The 16680-nt window shown below is 57.8% G+C and overlaps 3 protein-coding genes across 3 annotated transcripts; 1 reads left to right on the top strand and 2 right to left on the bottom strand.

The window, feature by feature from the left end:
• Positions 1-2528: 2528 nt before the first annotated feature.
• LOC118497174 (retinitis pigmentosa 1-like 1 protein) lies at positions 2529-7056 on the top strand. The gene is made up of 6 exons (XM_036010885.1): positions 2529-3121; positions 4651-4718; positions 5012-6199; positions 6282-6370; positions 6571-6660; positions 6745-7056. Exons 1-6 carry the CDS (start codon positions 2530-2532, stop codon positions 6809-6811), a joined length of 2094 nt encoding a protein of 697 aa, XP_035866778.1. The 5' UTR covers position 2529; the 3' UTR covers positions 6812-7056.
• Positions 7057-7216: 160 nt separating this feature from the next.
• Positions 7217-9857, bottom strand: ATP6V1FNB (ATP6V1F neighbor). Its single transcript, XM_028525290.2, has 2 exons — positions 8945-9857; positions 7217-7432 (listed from the first exon to the last, which is right to left on the bottom strand). The coding sequence occupies exons 1-2, from the start codon at positions 9363-9365 to the stop codon at positions 7323-7325; spliced, it is 531 nt and encodes a 176-aa protein (XP_028381091.1). The 5' UTR covers positions 9366-9857; the 3' UTR covers positions 7217-7322.
• Positions 9858-9937: 80 nt separating this feature from the next.
• Positions 9938-12675, bottom strand: ATP6V1F (ATPase H+ transporting V1 subunit F). The gene is made up of 2 exons (XM_028525703.2): positions 12339-12675; positions 9938-10410 (listed from the first exon to the last, which is right to left on the bottom strand). The coding sequence occupies exons 1-2, from the start codon at positions 12494-12496 to the stop codon at positions 10209-10211; spliced, it is 360 nt and encodes a 119-aa protein (XP_028381504.1). The 5' UTR covers positions 12497-12675; the 3' UTR covers positions 9938-10208.
• Between the last annotated feature and the right edge of the window lie 4005 nt (positions 12676-16680).

The raw sequence follows: 16680 nt of genomic DNA, 5'->3' as shown, positions 1-16680 counted from the left end.
CTCTCTCTGAAAGTAAATAAAATATTTTTCAAAAAAGAAAAACTCTTACTTCTTTGAAAAGAAAAAATGTGTTTTTATTGTTTTATTTTATGTTACTTTTTAATTGACTTGAGAGAGAGCAACATCAATGCGTTGTCCCACTTACTTGTGACTCGCTGGTTGATTCTTGTATGTGCCCTGACCGTGGTTCAGGGCGACGCCCTAATCACCTGAGCTACCTGGCCAAGGCAAAAATATCTTTGCAAGGTGAACTCTATTTTGAGTTCTCTTTGCCACCTACTGGCTATGTGGCCTTGGCGTTTTAGGACCTTGGCTAAAAGATCAAGGGGGACCCTATTCTCATGGCTAGGTCCCTCATATTTCCACAGGAGTGAAGCGAGAGGGTTGGGCTGAACTGAGGTCGTCTCCCGCCTGCTTGCTCTGCTGGGGCCGCCCTCTGGGGCTGCCTTGTCTCGTGGGGCGGTTACGGAGCAGCAGGCCGGCGAGTCTGCTCCTGACAGCAGAGGCTGCGAGGATTGCAGGCGCTCTCGCGTGTTCGCTCCCTGCCCTGGTCCTACCACACAGACTGTGTCCTCGTCGGATGCATTGCAAGGGATGAGCAGAACGACCCACGAGCAGCGAGCGCTCTGCACGGGGACAGCTTGCAGCCAGCACTAGGGAAGCGCTTGCCATTGTCCTGCTTGTGACAGCTACACTCAGGGACCATGTTTTTCCAGGGCCAGTGTATCCTGGCCACCTGTCTCCAGGTGAGGGAGACGGTGCCCCTGTCAGGTAGGGCAGCTCATTCTCTGGGGCCTAGTTTTCTGAGCTGTAAAATGGGAACGGGAATGGTAGCGCCTATTTCAGCGCATTGCTGAGAGGAAGAATCACCATGTGGAGCGCTGGTGCCCTGGTGGACAGCCCGCTGTTGGCAGCTGCCGCCAATATTAAACACATTAGTTGCCTATGTAACAGTGCCACTTCATATGTGCATGTGCGCATGTGGACGAAAAACAGATACTCGTTTGGGATCGCAGACGAGCCCATGCACACACCTCTCCCGGCCAGATCACACCCCTGACCCTGCACCGCCACCTGCATGACGGAGAAGCCCTTTCAGAGTCAGGCCTGCATCTCCATGGGGCTTGGCGGGGGTCCAGGCCGTGGCTCAGATGTCAGGGTCCTGCATTATTGAGCTCAGAGGCTTTGTCTCCGTGCTCCCGTGTGCAGCTCCCGTGTGCATCTCCCGGTGCTCCTCTCCCCAGGCCGCAGGGGCGCAGGGAGAGGGAAGGAGGGGTCGTCTGTTCCGGTTCCTACCCCATGGCGCAGGCAGACACACCCGCGGACCTAGGGCTCCCTTGTAGCCCCAAGCAGGCCTTGGCTCTGTACCAGCACCTCTTCCGGTGCCCTGCAGGCCTGGGCCAGCTCCGGGCTGCACTGCGGCAGGTGAGGGAGGCCGGGCACTGTCTCCGAGGGGACAGGCTCTCCGTGGGGCCTAACCCAATGTTGCCTCCCCAGGTGCACGAGGGCCGGGCCTGCCCCCCAGGCCTGGAGCTGCCCACCGTGCTGCTGGAGATGGAGCGGGGCCGGCGGGCCCGGGAGCAGGTAGGGGCTGGCTGGGGGTGTGGCAGAGGACAGGGTGGGAACCCCCTCGCGTCCTGGCATCCCGTCTCTCTGCAGCTCCTGTGGGACTTGGAGCTGCTAACTGGGGCAGGGCTGGGCCTCTTCTGGCCTCCCTGGGTCTGGGTCGGTGGCCTGAGGGACCAGGCCCAGCGTGCGTGGAGCCAGTGCAGCGAGCCCTGTGGAGGGATGGGTGCGGACGCCAGTCAGCGGATGTGTGGGGTGAGCAAGGGCGTCAGTGGGCGTGGGGGAGGACAACCGCAGTGGTAAGGGAAGTGGAAGGAGGGTGGGCTTGGGAGACTGATGCATCTGGTGCAGATCTCTGCTCTGATGCTCTGTGGGGACTGCAAGCTTCCACATACGGAATGGGGGAGATAACCCCTTTCTCAGAGGGTGGCAGCTGGCAGGACCTTGGAACTCGTCCATGTGAAGGGTTTAGCGCTGTGCCAGGAGCGCAAGGCCTGCCGGTTCTGGGCAGGCTGTTACCACCAGTCCACAGCTCACAAGGGTCCGGGTCACATCAGCTGCGTGGTCATGCCTAGAAGCTTTGGACATGGCCATGGCGTGGGAGGAAGCTGGGCTGGCAGGGACCCAGGGCAGAGGTGCTGATGCCCAGGGAGCCTCTGACACATGGCACTGAGCAGCCCCAGCCACGGGCCCCTCCATGCAGGGCGGGTGGCTGGGCCGACCCCTCTAGGAGGAAGGGTGCTGTGGTGACTGGGAACGGTGACTGTGCCTCCAGTGCGGCTCAGCTACCAGCTGCTGAGGCACTGTGGGCAGGGCACAGCCGTCTCTGGGCCCAGGAGGAGGAAGTGTCCAGCCCGTGTTGTCTGCTGGGACAGCAGGCTCATGAGAAGGCTGGACTGGGCAGGAGGGACCCTGTCCAAGCTCCTTCACCTGGAGGGGGAGTGGAGGGGGCCACCCAAGGGCATGGGTGCCAGGGGGAGGGGTCTCTGGGGGCCATTTTCAAGGCCGCCTACCACACTGGTGCCCTGGGGACTAGGCCACCCCCAAACTCTTCCAGAGTTCCGGGTGTTCATCACCCCAGGCTGGGGACACCCTGAGCCAGCACCGTCGCTTCCTGGAGGGGTGAGTGTTTCTCCCGGGGAACCTGTGCGCTCCATGTTGCCACACGAAGTGACCAAGGACCGGCCGCTTTCCTGGTCTCCTTCCCCAGCCCAGGCTCCTCCCGGGGCTCTCCCTCAGCTGCACCCATATGGCTGCCCCACCGACCCCGGTCCAGCTCCCAGGGTCCGTGGTGGATGCAGGCGCCGGGGCAGGCTGCCCTGGGTTGAGTCTGGATGTTGGGTGGGAAGGCTCAGCGGCCTGCTGGGGTGGGGAGACAGGCAGGCGGGGGTTCCCCCTCCCAGAGCCCAGAGGCAGGAGGTGCATCTGAGGCAGCCTTTGCACTCCATCAGGGGGCAGGCTGCAGGCGGGCCGTCAGCCCCAGAGCCTGGGGAAGCCAGGAGTGACACAGCCCCAAGGTGGGAGAGCCCTGGTGTGCCTGCGGAGCCCACACCTGGTATGTTGACGGGAGGGGTTGGCAGCCGGGACGGCAGGAGCTGCTGGGCTGGGGCGGCCAGACTAGACTGGGAGGAGGCAGGGAAGTCCTCGCTCATTCTTCGTCTCACACCTTTTTGTTGGGTGTCTGTCAGGGGACCCGGGGAGGACAAGCAGGTTTATTACGTACAGTGCCCCCTGATTGGCAGCGGCTGTCTCGGGCGCTGTGTCCGGGAGGGTTCGGAAGCTAAACTGGGGCTCAGGGAAGGGACGTGTGGGATCATCTGTCCGTGGCCGCTCCGAACGGAGGGAACGGAGCAGCCCATCGGCCTCGCTCAGGCCAGGCTCTGGGGGCACACGGAGCACGAGGGCCTTGGCCCTGCCACTTGGTCCTTGTCTCTGAGACCTCAGCCTAGCGACAGAGCGTGGCCATCAACAGGCGATGAGAATCCAGGGGGACAGAGGCTGTGAGCCCTGGGCCTGTTAATTTGAAAGAAACAGACTCTCAAAGGATGCGTTAAATCACAAACCTGGCAAAACCATGAGCTTTAGATTACTCCAGCGGGTGTGAGAGAGAGGAAGAAAGTGCCGATGATCCTTTCCCTGTCGATGGAGACATTTTTATGAGGGTGGGAACACATGGGAATATGGAAACACCAGTTACACCCCTACCAGAGAGAGAGAGAGATGGTCTAGGGAGCCTACAGACCAGAATTACAGAGGAAGGGGCTTGGAGGTTTTCTCTGTTCGCGGCAATAATTTCTAAAGGCTTGGCCATCTTATCGGACCCCTGGGTTCAGAAACTCTTCCAAAGACAGGCATTTTCAGAGGACATTCCCTCTTGGTTATGTTGTGAAACACCCACACCCATGCTGCGTGAAGACAGGATGTTCCCGAGAAAGGTCTGCATCTGAGACCTCGTGAAATCAAGGTCTCCCACCGGTTTTCTGGATGCCTGGTGACCTGCCCTCCCCAGCTGCATGGGAGCAATGCCATCGCAACTCCTCTTTCAGGTTCCTGTTGTTACTTATGAAGGCATGGCCGTTTTGAGGCCCGGCTCTGGCCTAAAATTTTACTTCTCGAGTTTTATTTGATTTTGCTGCCAGAAACCACAAAAGAGCTAAGATTTTGCTAATGTTTTCCTCAATGATAGTAAAGTGAGGTAGACGCAGTGGGTTTCTTTATGGGCCTGGGTGGGCCCGTAGGGACAAAGTGAGGGTGTCCTTAGGAGGCCCTTCCGGCTCCCAGGCATCCCTTGGCGGAGGAGGAGAGCACGCAGGGGTCCAAGAGACAACCTGCCTTAGCCGGGAGGATGAGGAAGGTGGGGTCGGCTGTGGGCAGGCAAACCTGGCAAGCAGGCACATACCGGGCTGAGTAAATAAAGGTGGAACAATGAACTATGACAGCCTCAAAGTTCAAACACCAACTGTCCGGGCATCCCCTCCCTTTAACCGCCCGGGATGCCCTAGGCTTCTTGGTTCCAGTTCTGGTGGAATGTGTGGGGGCTGGGGCCTGCGCACAGGGCTCCTCATGTCAATCTTTCTCCCTCAGGTTGCTTACAAGAGCTGGGTCCCACCACCCGCAGCAGCTTTGGGGAACCAGGAAACTCAGAGTTCAAGGTGAAGGGGTCGAAGCGTCCTGGGCCAGGGCCCTCTCAGACTGGGGACAGCAGGCGTGGGTGGGGCCTGCCCTGGAGGAGGCTGCTGGGTCCAGGCAGGGCACCTCCTACAGCCCGGTGGAAGAAGGGACCGTCACTGCATAACATGGGTGTAACAAGCTCAGGAATCAGGAAGGGCTGTAATGGAAATGAGGCCCCTGGGGACAGCCACTGGGGTCTCCAGGCTCCCCCACCCAGAGGTCCTGGCACAGGGATTCCCTCAGCAGCCTGGAACAAAGTGCTCTCCCTCCCCAGAACCGCGTCCTGGAGGAAGAGAGGGGCCAAGCCGAGCCCACAACCCACAGGCCCCTTCCCCCACCGTCTGGAAGCCCACAGGGAAGAAAGATCCCTCAGGAGGTCACGGGGCCCTCAGGCCTGCCCAAATACCAAGATTCTGCCGAGGGGCTCGGCTGGAGCTTGAACCAGGACAGGACAGAACTTCAGAAACTTCTGGGGATTGAGATCCCTCAGAGTCAGAGAGAGGAGACCCCTCAGGGTCTGGGAGAGGAGGCCCCCCAGGGGGAGAACAAAGAAGCTCCTCCAACTCAGACAGAGAAGGCCAACCAGGGTCAGAGTGGCGAGGCCCCTCAGGCTCTGGGACAAGAGGTCTCTGGGGGTCTGGGGTGGGAGACCCCTCAGGGAGAGGAAAAAGATGCTCTTCAAGATCCAAAAGGAAATTGCCCCAAGTGCCCGAGAAAGGAGACCCCCCAGAGCCAGGAAGTGAAGGACCTTCCCTCCGCTGGAGGCAGGGGCTGGATCTCACAAGCCTGGGGGGTGGCTCAGGGAGAGGTGCCTACACCACCCAGGGAGGAAGGCGGCTCCTGGGGAACGCGGGGGGACTTCTGCGAGTCTCTGGGAGAACAGATATCGCAGTCCGGGAGAAGGGAGGGCCCGGGCCCCGGGGGAAGGGACGTCCAGCTGACACGGGACAAGACCCACGGCCAGAGACAAGGTAAGGCCCTGGCCGTGGGAGAGCAGCGGGCCGGCCAAGAGGGGGCGCTGGCTCCCCTTCAGCTACAGAGGCCCCTGGCCCAGCCGCAGCTCTCAAGCGCAGGAGCTGTGATGCTATCGGCCCTGAGTACCCCGGACTCTGAGCAGCAGGAGCGTCCTACAGCTCTCCCAGGGCACCCAGGGCTGGTGCGCAATCGATACGGGCGGCAGGACCCGGGAGGGGGCCCAGGTTCCGCGGAGCAGCAGATGGGCGAGGCGAAGGGGCCGGGGACGGACGGCTCCGAGAGGTTCCCGGGCCCCCTTGAAGAGCGGTGGGGCGCTGCCGAGGGCCCCAAGGCTCCGAAGGCCGCGTGGCCGGGGCCCCCGGGCAAGGAAAAGGCCTCGGCGGGCCTGAGTGCGGCGCAGCTGAAGACGGCCCTGCAGCGGCTGCTGGAGTTGCAGGGAGCGGCCAGGCGCCGGCGGTGGCAGGACCGTGAGCAGCAGCGGCTCCGGGTGCGTCCTCGCGCTGGGTGGGACCGCTGGCGGGCTGGGCACAGAAAGGTGGCCGCGGCCCGCTGACAGCTCTCAACACCAGGTCCTGGACCGCCTTCGCATCGCCAGGAACCGTCTCTGCCGGGTGCACCCCCTGGGGCCCCCACCCAGCCCAGCTCACATCCAGCCACAGGCAAGACCCCCGGGAGAAGGCGGTGAGGGGCAGGGGCCTAGCCGGGCACTAGCTGGGTCCCTTTGAAGTGCATGCGCCCTGCACTTGCACTGTCACCCATGGAGAGGCGGGGTAGGGGGAGTCTGGGTGCTGTCTCCTGCTGGCTCCGTTAAGCCTCGGCTGGGATGCAAGGGCGCTCAGGGCTCCACTCCACCCAGATGGACATGGAGGGGCAGCAGCACGCTCTGCGGGAGCAGCTGGAACAGGTGCACCGGGAGAGGACGGGGAGGCTGTGGGCCCTCGGAGCCAGGTAAGGGGGGCAGGGGAGAGGCTTACGGGATGGTGGCGGCCCCCCTTCCCTGGCATCTGGGATAACAGGCCCCTCTCTCCCCAGGAACACCCAGAACTTCCAGCAGCTCCTGTGCCCGCCTGGCGCTGAGGAGCCTGCACCTGGAAAATAGTGCTCATCCTTCCCAGTCTCTAACCGCTGCTGAATCTTCAAACGGATGATTAATGAGGATGATTAATGAGGTGGGGGTTAAGGGCAAACAAGAGGGCAACCTGCGGGTCGAAGGTAGTTTCAAAAAGGCTCATGCCCTGGCTGGTGTGGCTCAGTGGACTGAGCGCCCACCTGCCTGTAAACCCAACGGCCGGGGCCTGTGGATTCCTGGCTTGCAGGCCAGGTCCTCCGTTGGGGGCACATGAGAGGCAACCGATCCATGTTTCTCCGTCCATGTTTCTCTCTCACATCAATGTTTCCCCCTCTTCCTCCTTCCTTCCCCCTCTCTCTAAAAAGAAAGTAAAATATTTTTGAAAAGTCATTAAAAAAAAAAAAGGCCCATGGTGCAGCCTCAGGGCCTGGGAGAGCCAGAGACACACAGACACACAGACACAGAGACACACGGCAGCTTCGTTCCACCAGGTGGCGGGTGATTCTTCTTCCCACCCGTCAGCACACCGCCCGGCCCTCGGTCAGAGGGCCAGGTCCTTGGGGTCAAGGGGCGAGAAGGCCCCGTTCTTGCGGAAGAACGACTCAATGTGGCACATCTTGCAGAAGACCATGTCTTGCTTCACCGGCGGGCCTGGGGAGAGACGTCCGAGGCCAGGAGTGGGTTCCTGGGAAGGCAACGCGCAGAGCGCGGGGCCCTGCCCGCCAGCCCCAGGTGTCTGACCGCGTTGTGTCCACTTTGTAAGCGAGAAGAAACGCAAAGTGCTTCCGAGGCGCGGGGGGGGGGGGTGCTGTGGGAACACGGGGAGCAGCGGGGTGCCTGGCGCCGCCGTGACGGTGGAATGCCACTTGGCTGGGCCCCGTCATCACCCCCAGCCTCAGGGTCCTCCACGGAGGGGCACTGCTTCACAGGGACAGACAAAGCTAGACTTCTCTGCGACAACTGGGGCTTTTTTCCACCTCCCGCTTTGATTGGAAACCATTCCCTTTACTTCCCTTTTAGGGCCCCGGTGGGGGGAGTTTTCAGGCAAACTTTGAACTGTGTGTGCTCCCAACCATCCACCTGTTCTGCCCAGGCACTGCAGCAGCTGGGGAACACGGCCGAGCAGTGCACTCGGAGCTCAAGGCCACAGAGGACCGGAGGGCGCTCAGCATCCCCCGCAGCCCGGCACCACCCCTTGGCAAGCTCCTCTCCCCACACCTCCTCTCTTCTCACACTACACCCCACCTCTGCTCCGCTGCCTTCCCACCGGCAGCCGTGACTCCGCCTCACAGAAAACCGTACTCAGACCAGATGGACACCAACACCCACTCCCTACCCCTCTTTGCCCCCCGCCTCTCCCCCTGCCACACTTCAGAATCTAGAGCTCTCTTGGTGAGCTCGCCCAGTCTCAGGGTTTTAAAGAGCATCTACTTTCTGATGCCCCCCAATTTCCATCTTCAGCTCTGAGCTAGCTCAAGGGACTTCCATACGCAGCTGCCTCACTGACTCGGGGCCAGTGCCGACCTGTCTTCACACGCCCTTTGGCCCCTCCTCTCTCAGGCCTCCCTGTCGCAGCTGCTTCAGCCCAGCACCTGCGTGTCATCAGCATTCTTACCCTCTCTCACTCAATCCATCAGAAAGTTCCACTGATTCTTCTTGGAAAACATATCCTGAACCTACTCCAGCTCTGCTACCCACCCTGGCCCAAGTTATCTATCTCCCCTCGCTAGGAAAACTCCGAGTAGCTGCCTGACTCATCCACCAGTCACACTCCCCCCTGCACAAGACAGTACCTACAGAGCAGTCGAGGTGATTTTTCAAAAAGCAAATCCGAGTACTCACCTGCTTAAAACCTTCCACTGGCTTCCCCCATGCTCAGAATACACCCCAAACTCCTCCTCATCATTTAGCACTAAGCTTTCCGGTCCCCAGTCAGGCCTTCCCTGACCACCCCATCTGAGGGAGCACACCCCCCCCGCCCCGCCCCGCTCCCACCCCATCACTCTCTAATCTCCTCCCGGAGCTTCCGAGTCTCAGACATTCCCTTGCTTTCTTGGATGCCCCAGAAGGAGTGTCCATGTGTCTTGCGTGCCTAGTGCCCGGCACACTGCCTGGCTCATGGCAGGTGCCTGTTTGTGAGGGAATATCCGGGTTGGGGCTCACCCAGCTGCCAGCCGTACGTGAAGCTGGTGGTGATGGGGAAGCGGTAGCGCATCTCCGGTATGTCCCGGTGGCGGGTGTTGAGGTAGCGGTAGCGCCCCTGGGAGTCGTGGGAGATGCCTTCGTACAGCAGGGCCCGGGTGGCCGGCGGTACAGGGTACATTTCTGGCTGCTCAGGAACCTCCAGGGCAGGGCTGGGGGCCCTGGAAGGGCCTGCCTTGGGGGCAGGCGGCGGTGAGAGTGGGGTTTTGGGATGCAGGGTGGGCAGGTGGAGGGGCAGGCGGGCTGCGGCCTTAGCCTTCTGCTTGGCCTTCACCATCGACCCGTACTTGCGATGCCACTCACAGCGCAACATCTTCTCCCTGAGAAACTCCTCCTTCCAGAAGTTCTGCTGCACCGTATCCATGTTGAGTTGCCGCATCATGGTAGCAAGAGGAGGAGAGACACCGGGGTGGCCACAGCTGAGGAGCGAGCACAGCAAGCAGAGCCCTGCTGCCGGCAGGCGGCTGGCCAGGGGCGGTCACCAGGCAACCATGCCTCACCTCACACAGGGCCAGAGTTCTACCTGCCATGCCCTCAGCAGGCCTCACCCGCCTTGCCAGCTGAGGCAGCCTCAGGCCAGGCCCACTGGCTAAGAGCCTCGATCCCCACACCTTCTGCAGGCCCCAGGCCTGGTCTAGTATCACAGGCTTCCAGATTTCCTGTGCTTTCTGCTTCCATCCCTTGGGTCGGGTCCCCCCACACCCCTAACCAATACAGACTGAAATGGGGGAGCCAGGGGTCTGGGCACAAGCCTGCCCCGGCTCCACCCTGCCAGAGCTGGTCGTCTCTGATTCAGAGGACCAGTTCTAGGGTTATGGCCTCCCGGCCATAGCCAACCCTCCTCTCCCAGCTCCTCCATGCCTGGCTCTTGGGCAGAACCTTTCCCAGCCCTGCCCAGCTAATCCCTCCAACAGCTTCACTGCGCACGTATCCTTTCTAAGCACCCAGGCTCAGTTTGGAGAGAAGCAAGAACATTATTTAATTTAACATCAACAACGACACTGTGTTAACAGCACAGGAAAGAGGTAGTGGAGAGTGAGGACAATCAGACTTCCAGTTCCCTGACCAGTCTTGATTTTAATGGCGGAGCCCCAACAACATGGAAGCACCTCGTCTAGACTCTCGATGGAGTGGGAAGGGGCGGGAAATTGGGAATCAGAACCTCAAAACTTAGAAAGGGGCCGCTGGCAAGCCTGGGAGCGGCGGCAGGGTGGCGGGGAGCCCCTCAGCGCAGGTCTTCGGCCGTGAACATGCCCCTGGCCCTGCGCAGGATGGAGTCCTTGGCGGCGTCGTAGGGGTGCTCCTTGGACGGGATCTCCAGGACGGCCGGGATGGAGCGCTGGTGGGCGTCGAGGGCGTGCCGCACCATCTCTGCGATGTACTGGTTGATGAGGATGATGCCGATGTCGTCCCGGTTCAGAAACTGCCTGTTGGAGACAGGAGAAGGGAGACCATGGCAGCCCACCCACTGCAAGTTAGCGGCTGGGTGGCAGGGGAATGAACGAGGTTCACCCAGAGAGCACGGGAGACAGGGTATAAAGGCTGCCACACAAAACTCTCCATCCTCCCCAGAATCAACTTCATTCGGAAGCTAGGGGCCATGGTCAGGGTTGGCTTCTACCCCCGCTGCTCAGAAAGCTCCTAAGTGCACTGGTATTGCACATCAGGGTTCACAGCGGTGTGTTCCACATGCTGCCTTTGGGTAACGAAGGGAGAGGACAGTAAGTACGTCCGTCCCTTTGTGTTTGCATAAGGACGGCGTGGAAAGCAGCTACATGGGTATCCATGGGGGAAGAGGAAGGTCATACAGTGGAAGAGGACGGGGATGGGCGTGAGACGACGACATGTCAACCTTGTATTAAGTTGCAAACCACACGAACACATTAACTTTTCAAAGGAAATCAAACCGAATTTTTTTAAAAGGGGGGTTGATGAGACCACTAGGGACCTCAAAGTCCACAGTGACACGGACAGGGATGGGTGACTGGGGAAGTCAGCCATGAGCCCCAAACACAGCACAGTCAGAGGAAAATCAGTAACAAAAATCACACGTTCCGCACAGAGGGGACTTGGCCCTGGGATCTTCAGCTCTTAGGACCACCCACCCATTCATTCATTTATCTATCCGTTAAAACTATTCACTTTGTATTAGGAAGTTGTGCACCTGAAACTTACGTTATTAACCAATGTTACCCCCCAAAATTTAATATTAATAATTTTAAAAAGCTATTTACTGAGCACTTCCTCTGTGCCAGACTGGGGTAGGTTAGACCTGATCTCTGAGGTCCCTTTTGGTTGGAAACATGGCAAGTTCTTGAAGTGGAATTTGTCCTTCTTGACAACTGGGGTCACTTTACCAGAGCTCAGAGATCGGCTGAGATCAGCCGCTGGGATCAGCCTCCCAGGTCGGCCCCTATCAGGCCGCAGGCAACACGAACCAGTCTCAACTGGCAGCTCAGGGCTGGGCTGTTGAGGGTAAAAACAGGTGAGAGAGCTTTGTTCCTGGGACTTGGCAGCAGGGCCCTGGAGAAGGGGTGAGGGAAAGAACAGGGGGCTGGCATCCTCCATATGAGTCACCAGGACACTGCCTGAATTTGGGGGCATGCCTGCAGAAAGCGGGACCCAGCACTGATATTCTGCCCACTGTGCTCGGGACAGTGGGAAATTTCAAGGCAGACCGGGGAGAGCGGCACAGGCAGCTTGTGGACCTGGTTTAAGAAAGGCAGAAAGGTTTGGGACTGGGTTCAAATTCCTACTCTCTCTCTTCCAAATCATGTGATTTTGGTATGTGCCTTAACCTCTCCGAGCTTTAGTTTTCTCAGGCCTATAAGTGAGAATAATAACCCCGGTCGTACCGAACTACTCTGAGCCTGTAAGGCAGACGAAAATACAAGAAAGCCCGAGCCCAGGACCGCCTAAGTGTTCGCTGGGGCAGGAGCGCCTAGTGCTAGCAACACCCGCAGCCTGCTCTACGGGTGAACGGGGAGACCCTGCAGAGGACCAGAGACTGCCCGCATCCGGGTCCCGGGCGCTCCGGACGCCAAACCGTGTCGGGGCAGGTAGCGCCGAGGGGCGGCGCCCGCCACGAGCTTGTTCCCCTTCTTTCCTGACACACGGTCATGTGAGATGGGAGCTCGTGAACCCGGCGTAGCCCCCAAAGGGAATTTGGGGCACGAAGGACTTCTCTCAGGAAGGGCCGGCGGACCGATCGATCTCCCTGACCCTCGAGGGGGAACTAACACTTCGGCCAGGGTCTAGAAGCCCCAAGACGCCGGTCCCCGCGCCGCCCCCGCCTTCTCCCTGTGCTCCCATCAAGCAGCAGACGGTCCCGCTCTGGCCTCGCTGGCTACCGTACCGGAAAGTGTCTTCGATCTCAGTGACGGCTGTATCCTTCTCCACCACCAGGAAATTAGGGTGGCGGTTCTTGTTAAGCTCCCCTATGCCGCCGAGCAGGAAGCCAGTCACCGTGTCCTCGTCTCCGATCACCGCAATTAGCTTTCCCCTCCCCGCCATCCCAGCAGATAGAGCTCAGCCGCCTCAGCCTGAAGGACCGGAATCCCCGCCTCCACAGCGCACCGCCTTTCGGGCTCACCCCCACCCTATACGCATGCGCAGGGCCGCCACTCCGCCTCCCAGGACATGCGCATTGATAGCAAAACGGCCTTCTCTACGGCCTGCACCTTAGAATGGCTCGAATCTGCAGACTACAATTCCCAGAAGTCCGTGCGGCATCACGGGTTGGCGAAGGTCGTTCAATTGTCCGGTCCCACAGGGTGCAGCCTATGGCTCTTAGACGCCGAAATCTCCAAAGGTGGAGGCTGTTACCGTTCTTCAAGGCAAGGTCTCGGTCTTCGTCGTGTGTATATGGCACATAGTTAACAATTAGTACGTATTGCTTAATTAATAAAAGGGTGAACAGGCTCCAGCTGGTTATTCAGTTGGTTAGAGCGTCCTCTCGGTACACTAAGGTTGAGGTCCATCCCTTGGCAACGCACGTAAAAGAAACAACCGATGAACGCATAAATGTGGAACAACAAATCCATGCTTCTCTCTTGCTCAAGATAAATAAATAAATAAATAGTGAATGAGTTAACGATGTTACTGATTAGGGAGATAAAATCAAGCAAACAGGCCATCACAAAGCAGCGTGTTCATTACTAAAATGTTGAGAAGTCTGTGGAAGCACGTGTCCGAGGTAACTAACCCACGGGAGAGGGGGCTCTCAAAAAGGTTGCCAGCAGAATGAAGGGGGAAGAGATGAGAAGAGGGTGTTCTGGGGAAGAGGAACAGCCTGTGCCAAACTTAGTGGCTAGAGAGCATTAAGTGCCTTCAAAAAAAGATGGAGAATCTGGAAGTTACCCTGAGGACAGTCATCCAGAAGTCACTGAACGACAAATGAGAGAATTGTATCGCCAGGTTTATGTTTTAAAGATAGCATTGTGCCCTGGCCGGTGTAGCTCAGTGGATTGAGTGCAGGACTGCGAACCAAAGGGTCGGGGGTTAGATTCCCAGTAGGGGCACATGCCTGAGTTGCAGGCCAGGTCCCCAGTTGGGGGCACTCGAGAGGCAACCACACAGATGTTTCCCCTCTTTCTCCTTCTCTTCCTCTCTCTCTAAAAATACATAAATACAATCTTTAAAAGAAAAAAAAGATAGCACTGTGACAGTGTACACAGATAGTGGTGTAGAGGCAAGGAGGAGAACTGGTTGTGGTTAAGAGCTGATGCTGGCTGGAGCTCAGGTAGTGACCATGAGGAATGGTGGAGAGGCAGATGGAGTGGAGATATTTTGAGACAGAATGGAGAAAACTTGTTTTTGGATTGGATGTGTTTGGCGAGTAAGTTAGGGAGACCCAGGGGACTTCCAGGCTTCTGGCCTGTGCAGCTAGGTGGATAGGAATAATGCAAGGTCTGTCCAGAAGGTATCCAGCTATGTACTCTGAAAAACAGAGACATTTCCTTGAAGAAGATACAAGATACAAGAAACGTTGCGCATAGGACAATGACGCCTCAGTCCCCTTCCAAGTAGGCACCTTGGGACCTCACACGGTTCTCCCAATCGCCATCAGCTGCCCTGTCATATTTTTCCTGAATCTCATTGACAGTCTGAAATCTTTTCCCTTTCAAAGGTGATTTTAGTTTTGGGAAAAGCCAGAAGTCTCAGGGTGCCAAATCTGGGCTGTAGGGGGACTGAGTCATCTGGATGAGTTGATGTTTTGCCAAAAAACTGCATGAGATATGATGAATGAGTGTGTTGTTGCGATAAAGCTGCCAATCACCAGTTGCCCATAGCTGCAGCCTTCTGAATCATCTGAGTAGTTTCCACGGAAGAATGTTCAAGCTTAATGCAAAATTCGATGCAAATTCATCAAATTTTGCTCTATTCGGTCATTTTGAATGTGATGGCCACACAGTACACATGCTCATTCAACAGCATCTACCGCCCCCACTGACTGGTACAGTGAAGTTGTCATTGTTCACGCATATGCATTCCAGTCCACGCTCCTTGGCTGCCAGGTCACATCAATGTTGCACAAACCATTCTCATATTCACAATGACTGGACTTTCTCCAAACAGACTTCATATTCCTGAGTGAACTCAGTGAGACGAACATACTGAAGAGGAAGGTCCACTCTCTCCTCCTCCTTCCCTTTTTAAAAATGTGCTTACTGATTTTAGAGAGAGAGGAACATTAATGTGAGAGGGAAACATCTATTGGTTGCCTCCCATTCACACCCTGACTGGGGATTACACCCACAACCTAGGTATGTGCTCTGACTGGGAATCAAACCCCCATTCTTTCGGTGTATGGGATGATGCTTCAATCAACTGAGCCACACTGGCCAGGGCTGCTTCTCTCTCTCTCTCTTTTTCTTTTTCTTCAGATTTTTATTTTTTTAGAAATAGGGGAAGGGAAGGAGAAAGGGAGAGAAACATTGATGTGCCAGAGAAACATCAGTCGGTTGCCTCTCGCACAGCCCCAACTGGGGACTTAGCCTGCAACTCAGCCATGTGCCCTGAGCTGGAATGGAACCTGCCACCTTCTGGTTCACAGACCGGCGTTCAGTCCCCTGAGCCACACCAGCCAGGGCATCCTCTTTCCTTTGAACAAACAGGCACCCTGGTGTCTGGCATGGTGTTTGGAGTTTAGAGCACTTAACATCCAGACGGCCTAGTTTACTGGTTGTTTGTATAATAGCCTTGGGATTTGGATGCACTGATACCCAGAGGTATGATTTTGGACTCATTACCACCATCTCGGGCCTTCTTTCCTTCAGACAACAGTTCTCCCACCTTATCAGCTGTAAGGATTGAGATGGAGCCCGTAAGTGCTCAGCACCCAGGGCCATACTGGGGGTGGGGGAGCTGGATATCCATGAACACATCAGTACGCAAGTGCAGGGCAGCAGATGATGCAGGAAAACCCCCACCTCTGAGGGTGAGGCAGTGGGAGGGCAAAGAGTGAGAGGTGGCGTGGGGGGAAGCGCCCGGCTCAGTGCCTGGTGCAGAAGTGGCCCCTAATGGCCTCGAGTGGTTGGGTACTTAAGAGAACAGATCCTGCCTCAGTGGGTCTGTCCCATAAAGTAGGGAGCTGGGCCCGTCACAGTCGTCACACACGCCCTCATTCAGCCAGCATTCATCAAATGTGGCCACGAAGATGCTGAGGACACAAGGTGGATAAAATATGATTTCTGTCCTCAAGGAGCTCCCTCTGGACTGTGGGGAGAGTGAAAAGTATCCCAGGGAGGGGCAGGATTCAGAGCCAATGAGGGAGGGGGCAGGGGAAGAAGGAACTGGAAGAGCAAGGAGGTAGGCTACTCGGTGTGAGGCGGGGGCTTTGGAGTTGACCCCCCACCACGAGCTGGAATGTCCAGGGGTGGGTCTAGGTGCTGGGGGGTCAATGGGGTGAAATGCCTCTCTGCCCTGCTCTGGCTACGCAGTTGCTCATTTATTATTCATTCATTCACCACCCCTGTCCGTGTCAGTCCTGCCTGGGTCAGGGAGCTCGGTCTCATGGGGAAGGACAGCCCGCGGATACAGGGTCACAGGTCAGGGTAGTAGATGCAGCTAGAGGTGTGTCCAAGGGAGAACAGGAGCTGGGGGCTGGTCCAGAAGGGATCCCCAGAAGGGATCAGGAGAGCTCCCTATTGGATAGGCAGATGAGGAGGCAAGGCTGCTCCCTGCAGAGGCCCAAACTGTAGCATGGGCACCTGGGAAACTGGGAGCTGTGAAGTGGGGTCAAATCAGGAGGGTGTGGAGGGGAATTAGCACATGGGGTCTTCTGAAATGACAGGTGGGGAGGCTGGACACGAACCTGGAGACCTTGGAGGCCTCATTAGGAAGAATACACATGAGCCTGGAGCAGGAAGGAGTCACAGAAGGGCCCTGAATTGGAGAGGGGCATAATCCCTCTAATGTGCCCCCCAGTGGCTGCAGCATGGACGGCCGGTTGGCGGGACCTGGCCGGGGCCAGGGAGGCTGATGCATCGGGGAGGCTACCAAAGAGGCTGGTCCAGGAGGGAGGCCCTGATTTGACCCTGGGTCTGGCTGGAGTAAAGGTTCCTGGGTTTGCATATGGTTCTGCCTGCCTGCCTGCCGGGAGAGGAGCATACCTGTCTGAGTCAGCGCTCATGTTTTAAGTTTCTAATCTGGAGAACGTTTCGAGATCAGGCTGAATAGAAACTGGCCTCCCAGCG

Source organism: Phyllostomus discolor, chromosome 10, assembly GCF_004126475.2.
Source record: "Phyllostomus discolor isolate MPI-MPIP mPhyDis1 chromosome 10, mPhyDis1.pri.v3, whole genome shotgun sequence".
In the NCBI taxonomy this organism is placed as follows: Eukaryota; Metazoa; Chordata; class Mammalia; order Chiroptera; family Phyllostomidae; genus Phyllostomus; species Phyllostomus discolor.
This window is presented reverse-complemented; position numbering and strand designations above follow the sequence as displayed.

Coding starts and splice junctions, on each gene's coding strand:
- LOC118497174 (XM_036010885.1), top strand. CDS start 2,530: ATGGGTGCCAGGGGGAGGGGTCTCTGGGGGCCATTTTCAAGGCCGCCT. Junction 3,122..4,650: donor GCCTGCGGAGCCCACACCTG/GTATGTTGACGG, acceptor TTTCTCCCTCAG/GTTGCTTACAAGAGCTGGGT. Junction 6,661..6,744: donor CTGTGGGCCCTCGGAGCCAG/GTAAGGGGGGCA, acceptor CTCTCTCCCCAG/GAACACCCAGAACTTCCAGC.
- ATP6V1FNB (XM_028525290.2), bottom strand. CDS start 9,365: ATGATGCGGCAACTCAACATGGATACGGTGCAGCAGAACTTCTGGAAG. Junction 7,433..8,944: donor CACGTACGGCTGGCAGCTGG/GTGAGCCCCAAC, acceptor GTCTCTCCCCAG/GCCCGCCGGTGAAGCAAGAC.
- ATP6V1F (XM_028525703.2), bottom strand. CDS start 12,496: ATGGCGGGGAGGGGAAAGCTAATTGCGGTGATCGGAGACGAGGACACG. Junction 10,411..12,338: donor GAGATCGAAGACACTTTCCG/GTACGGTAGCCA, acceptor TGTCTCCAACAG/GCAGTTTCTGAACCGGGACG.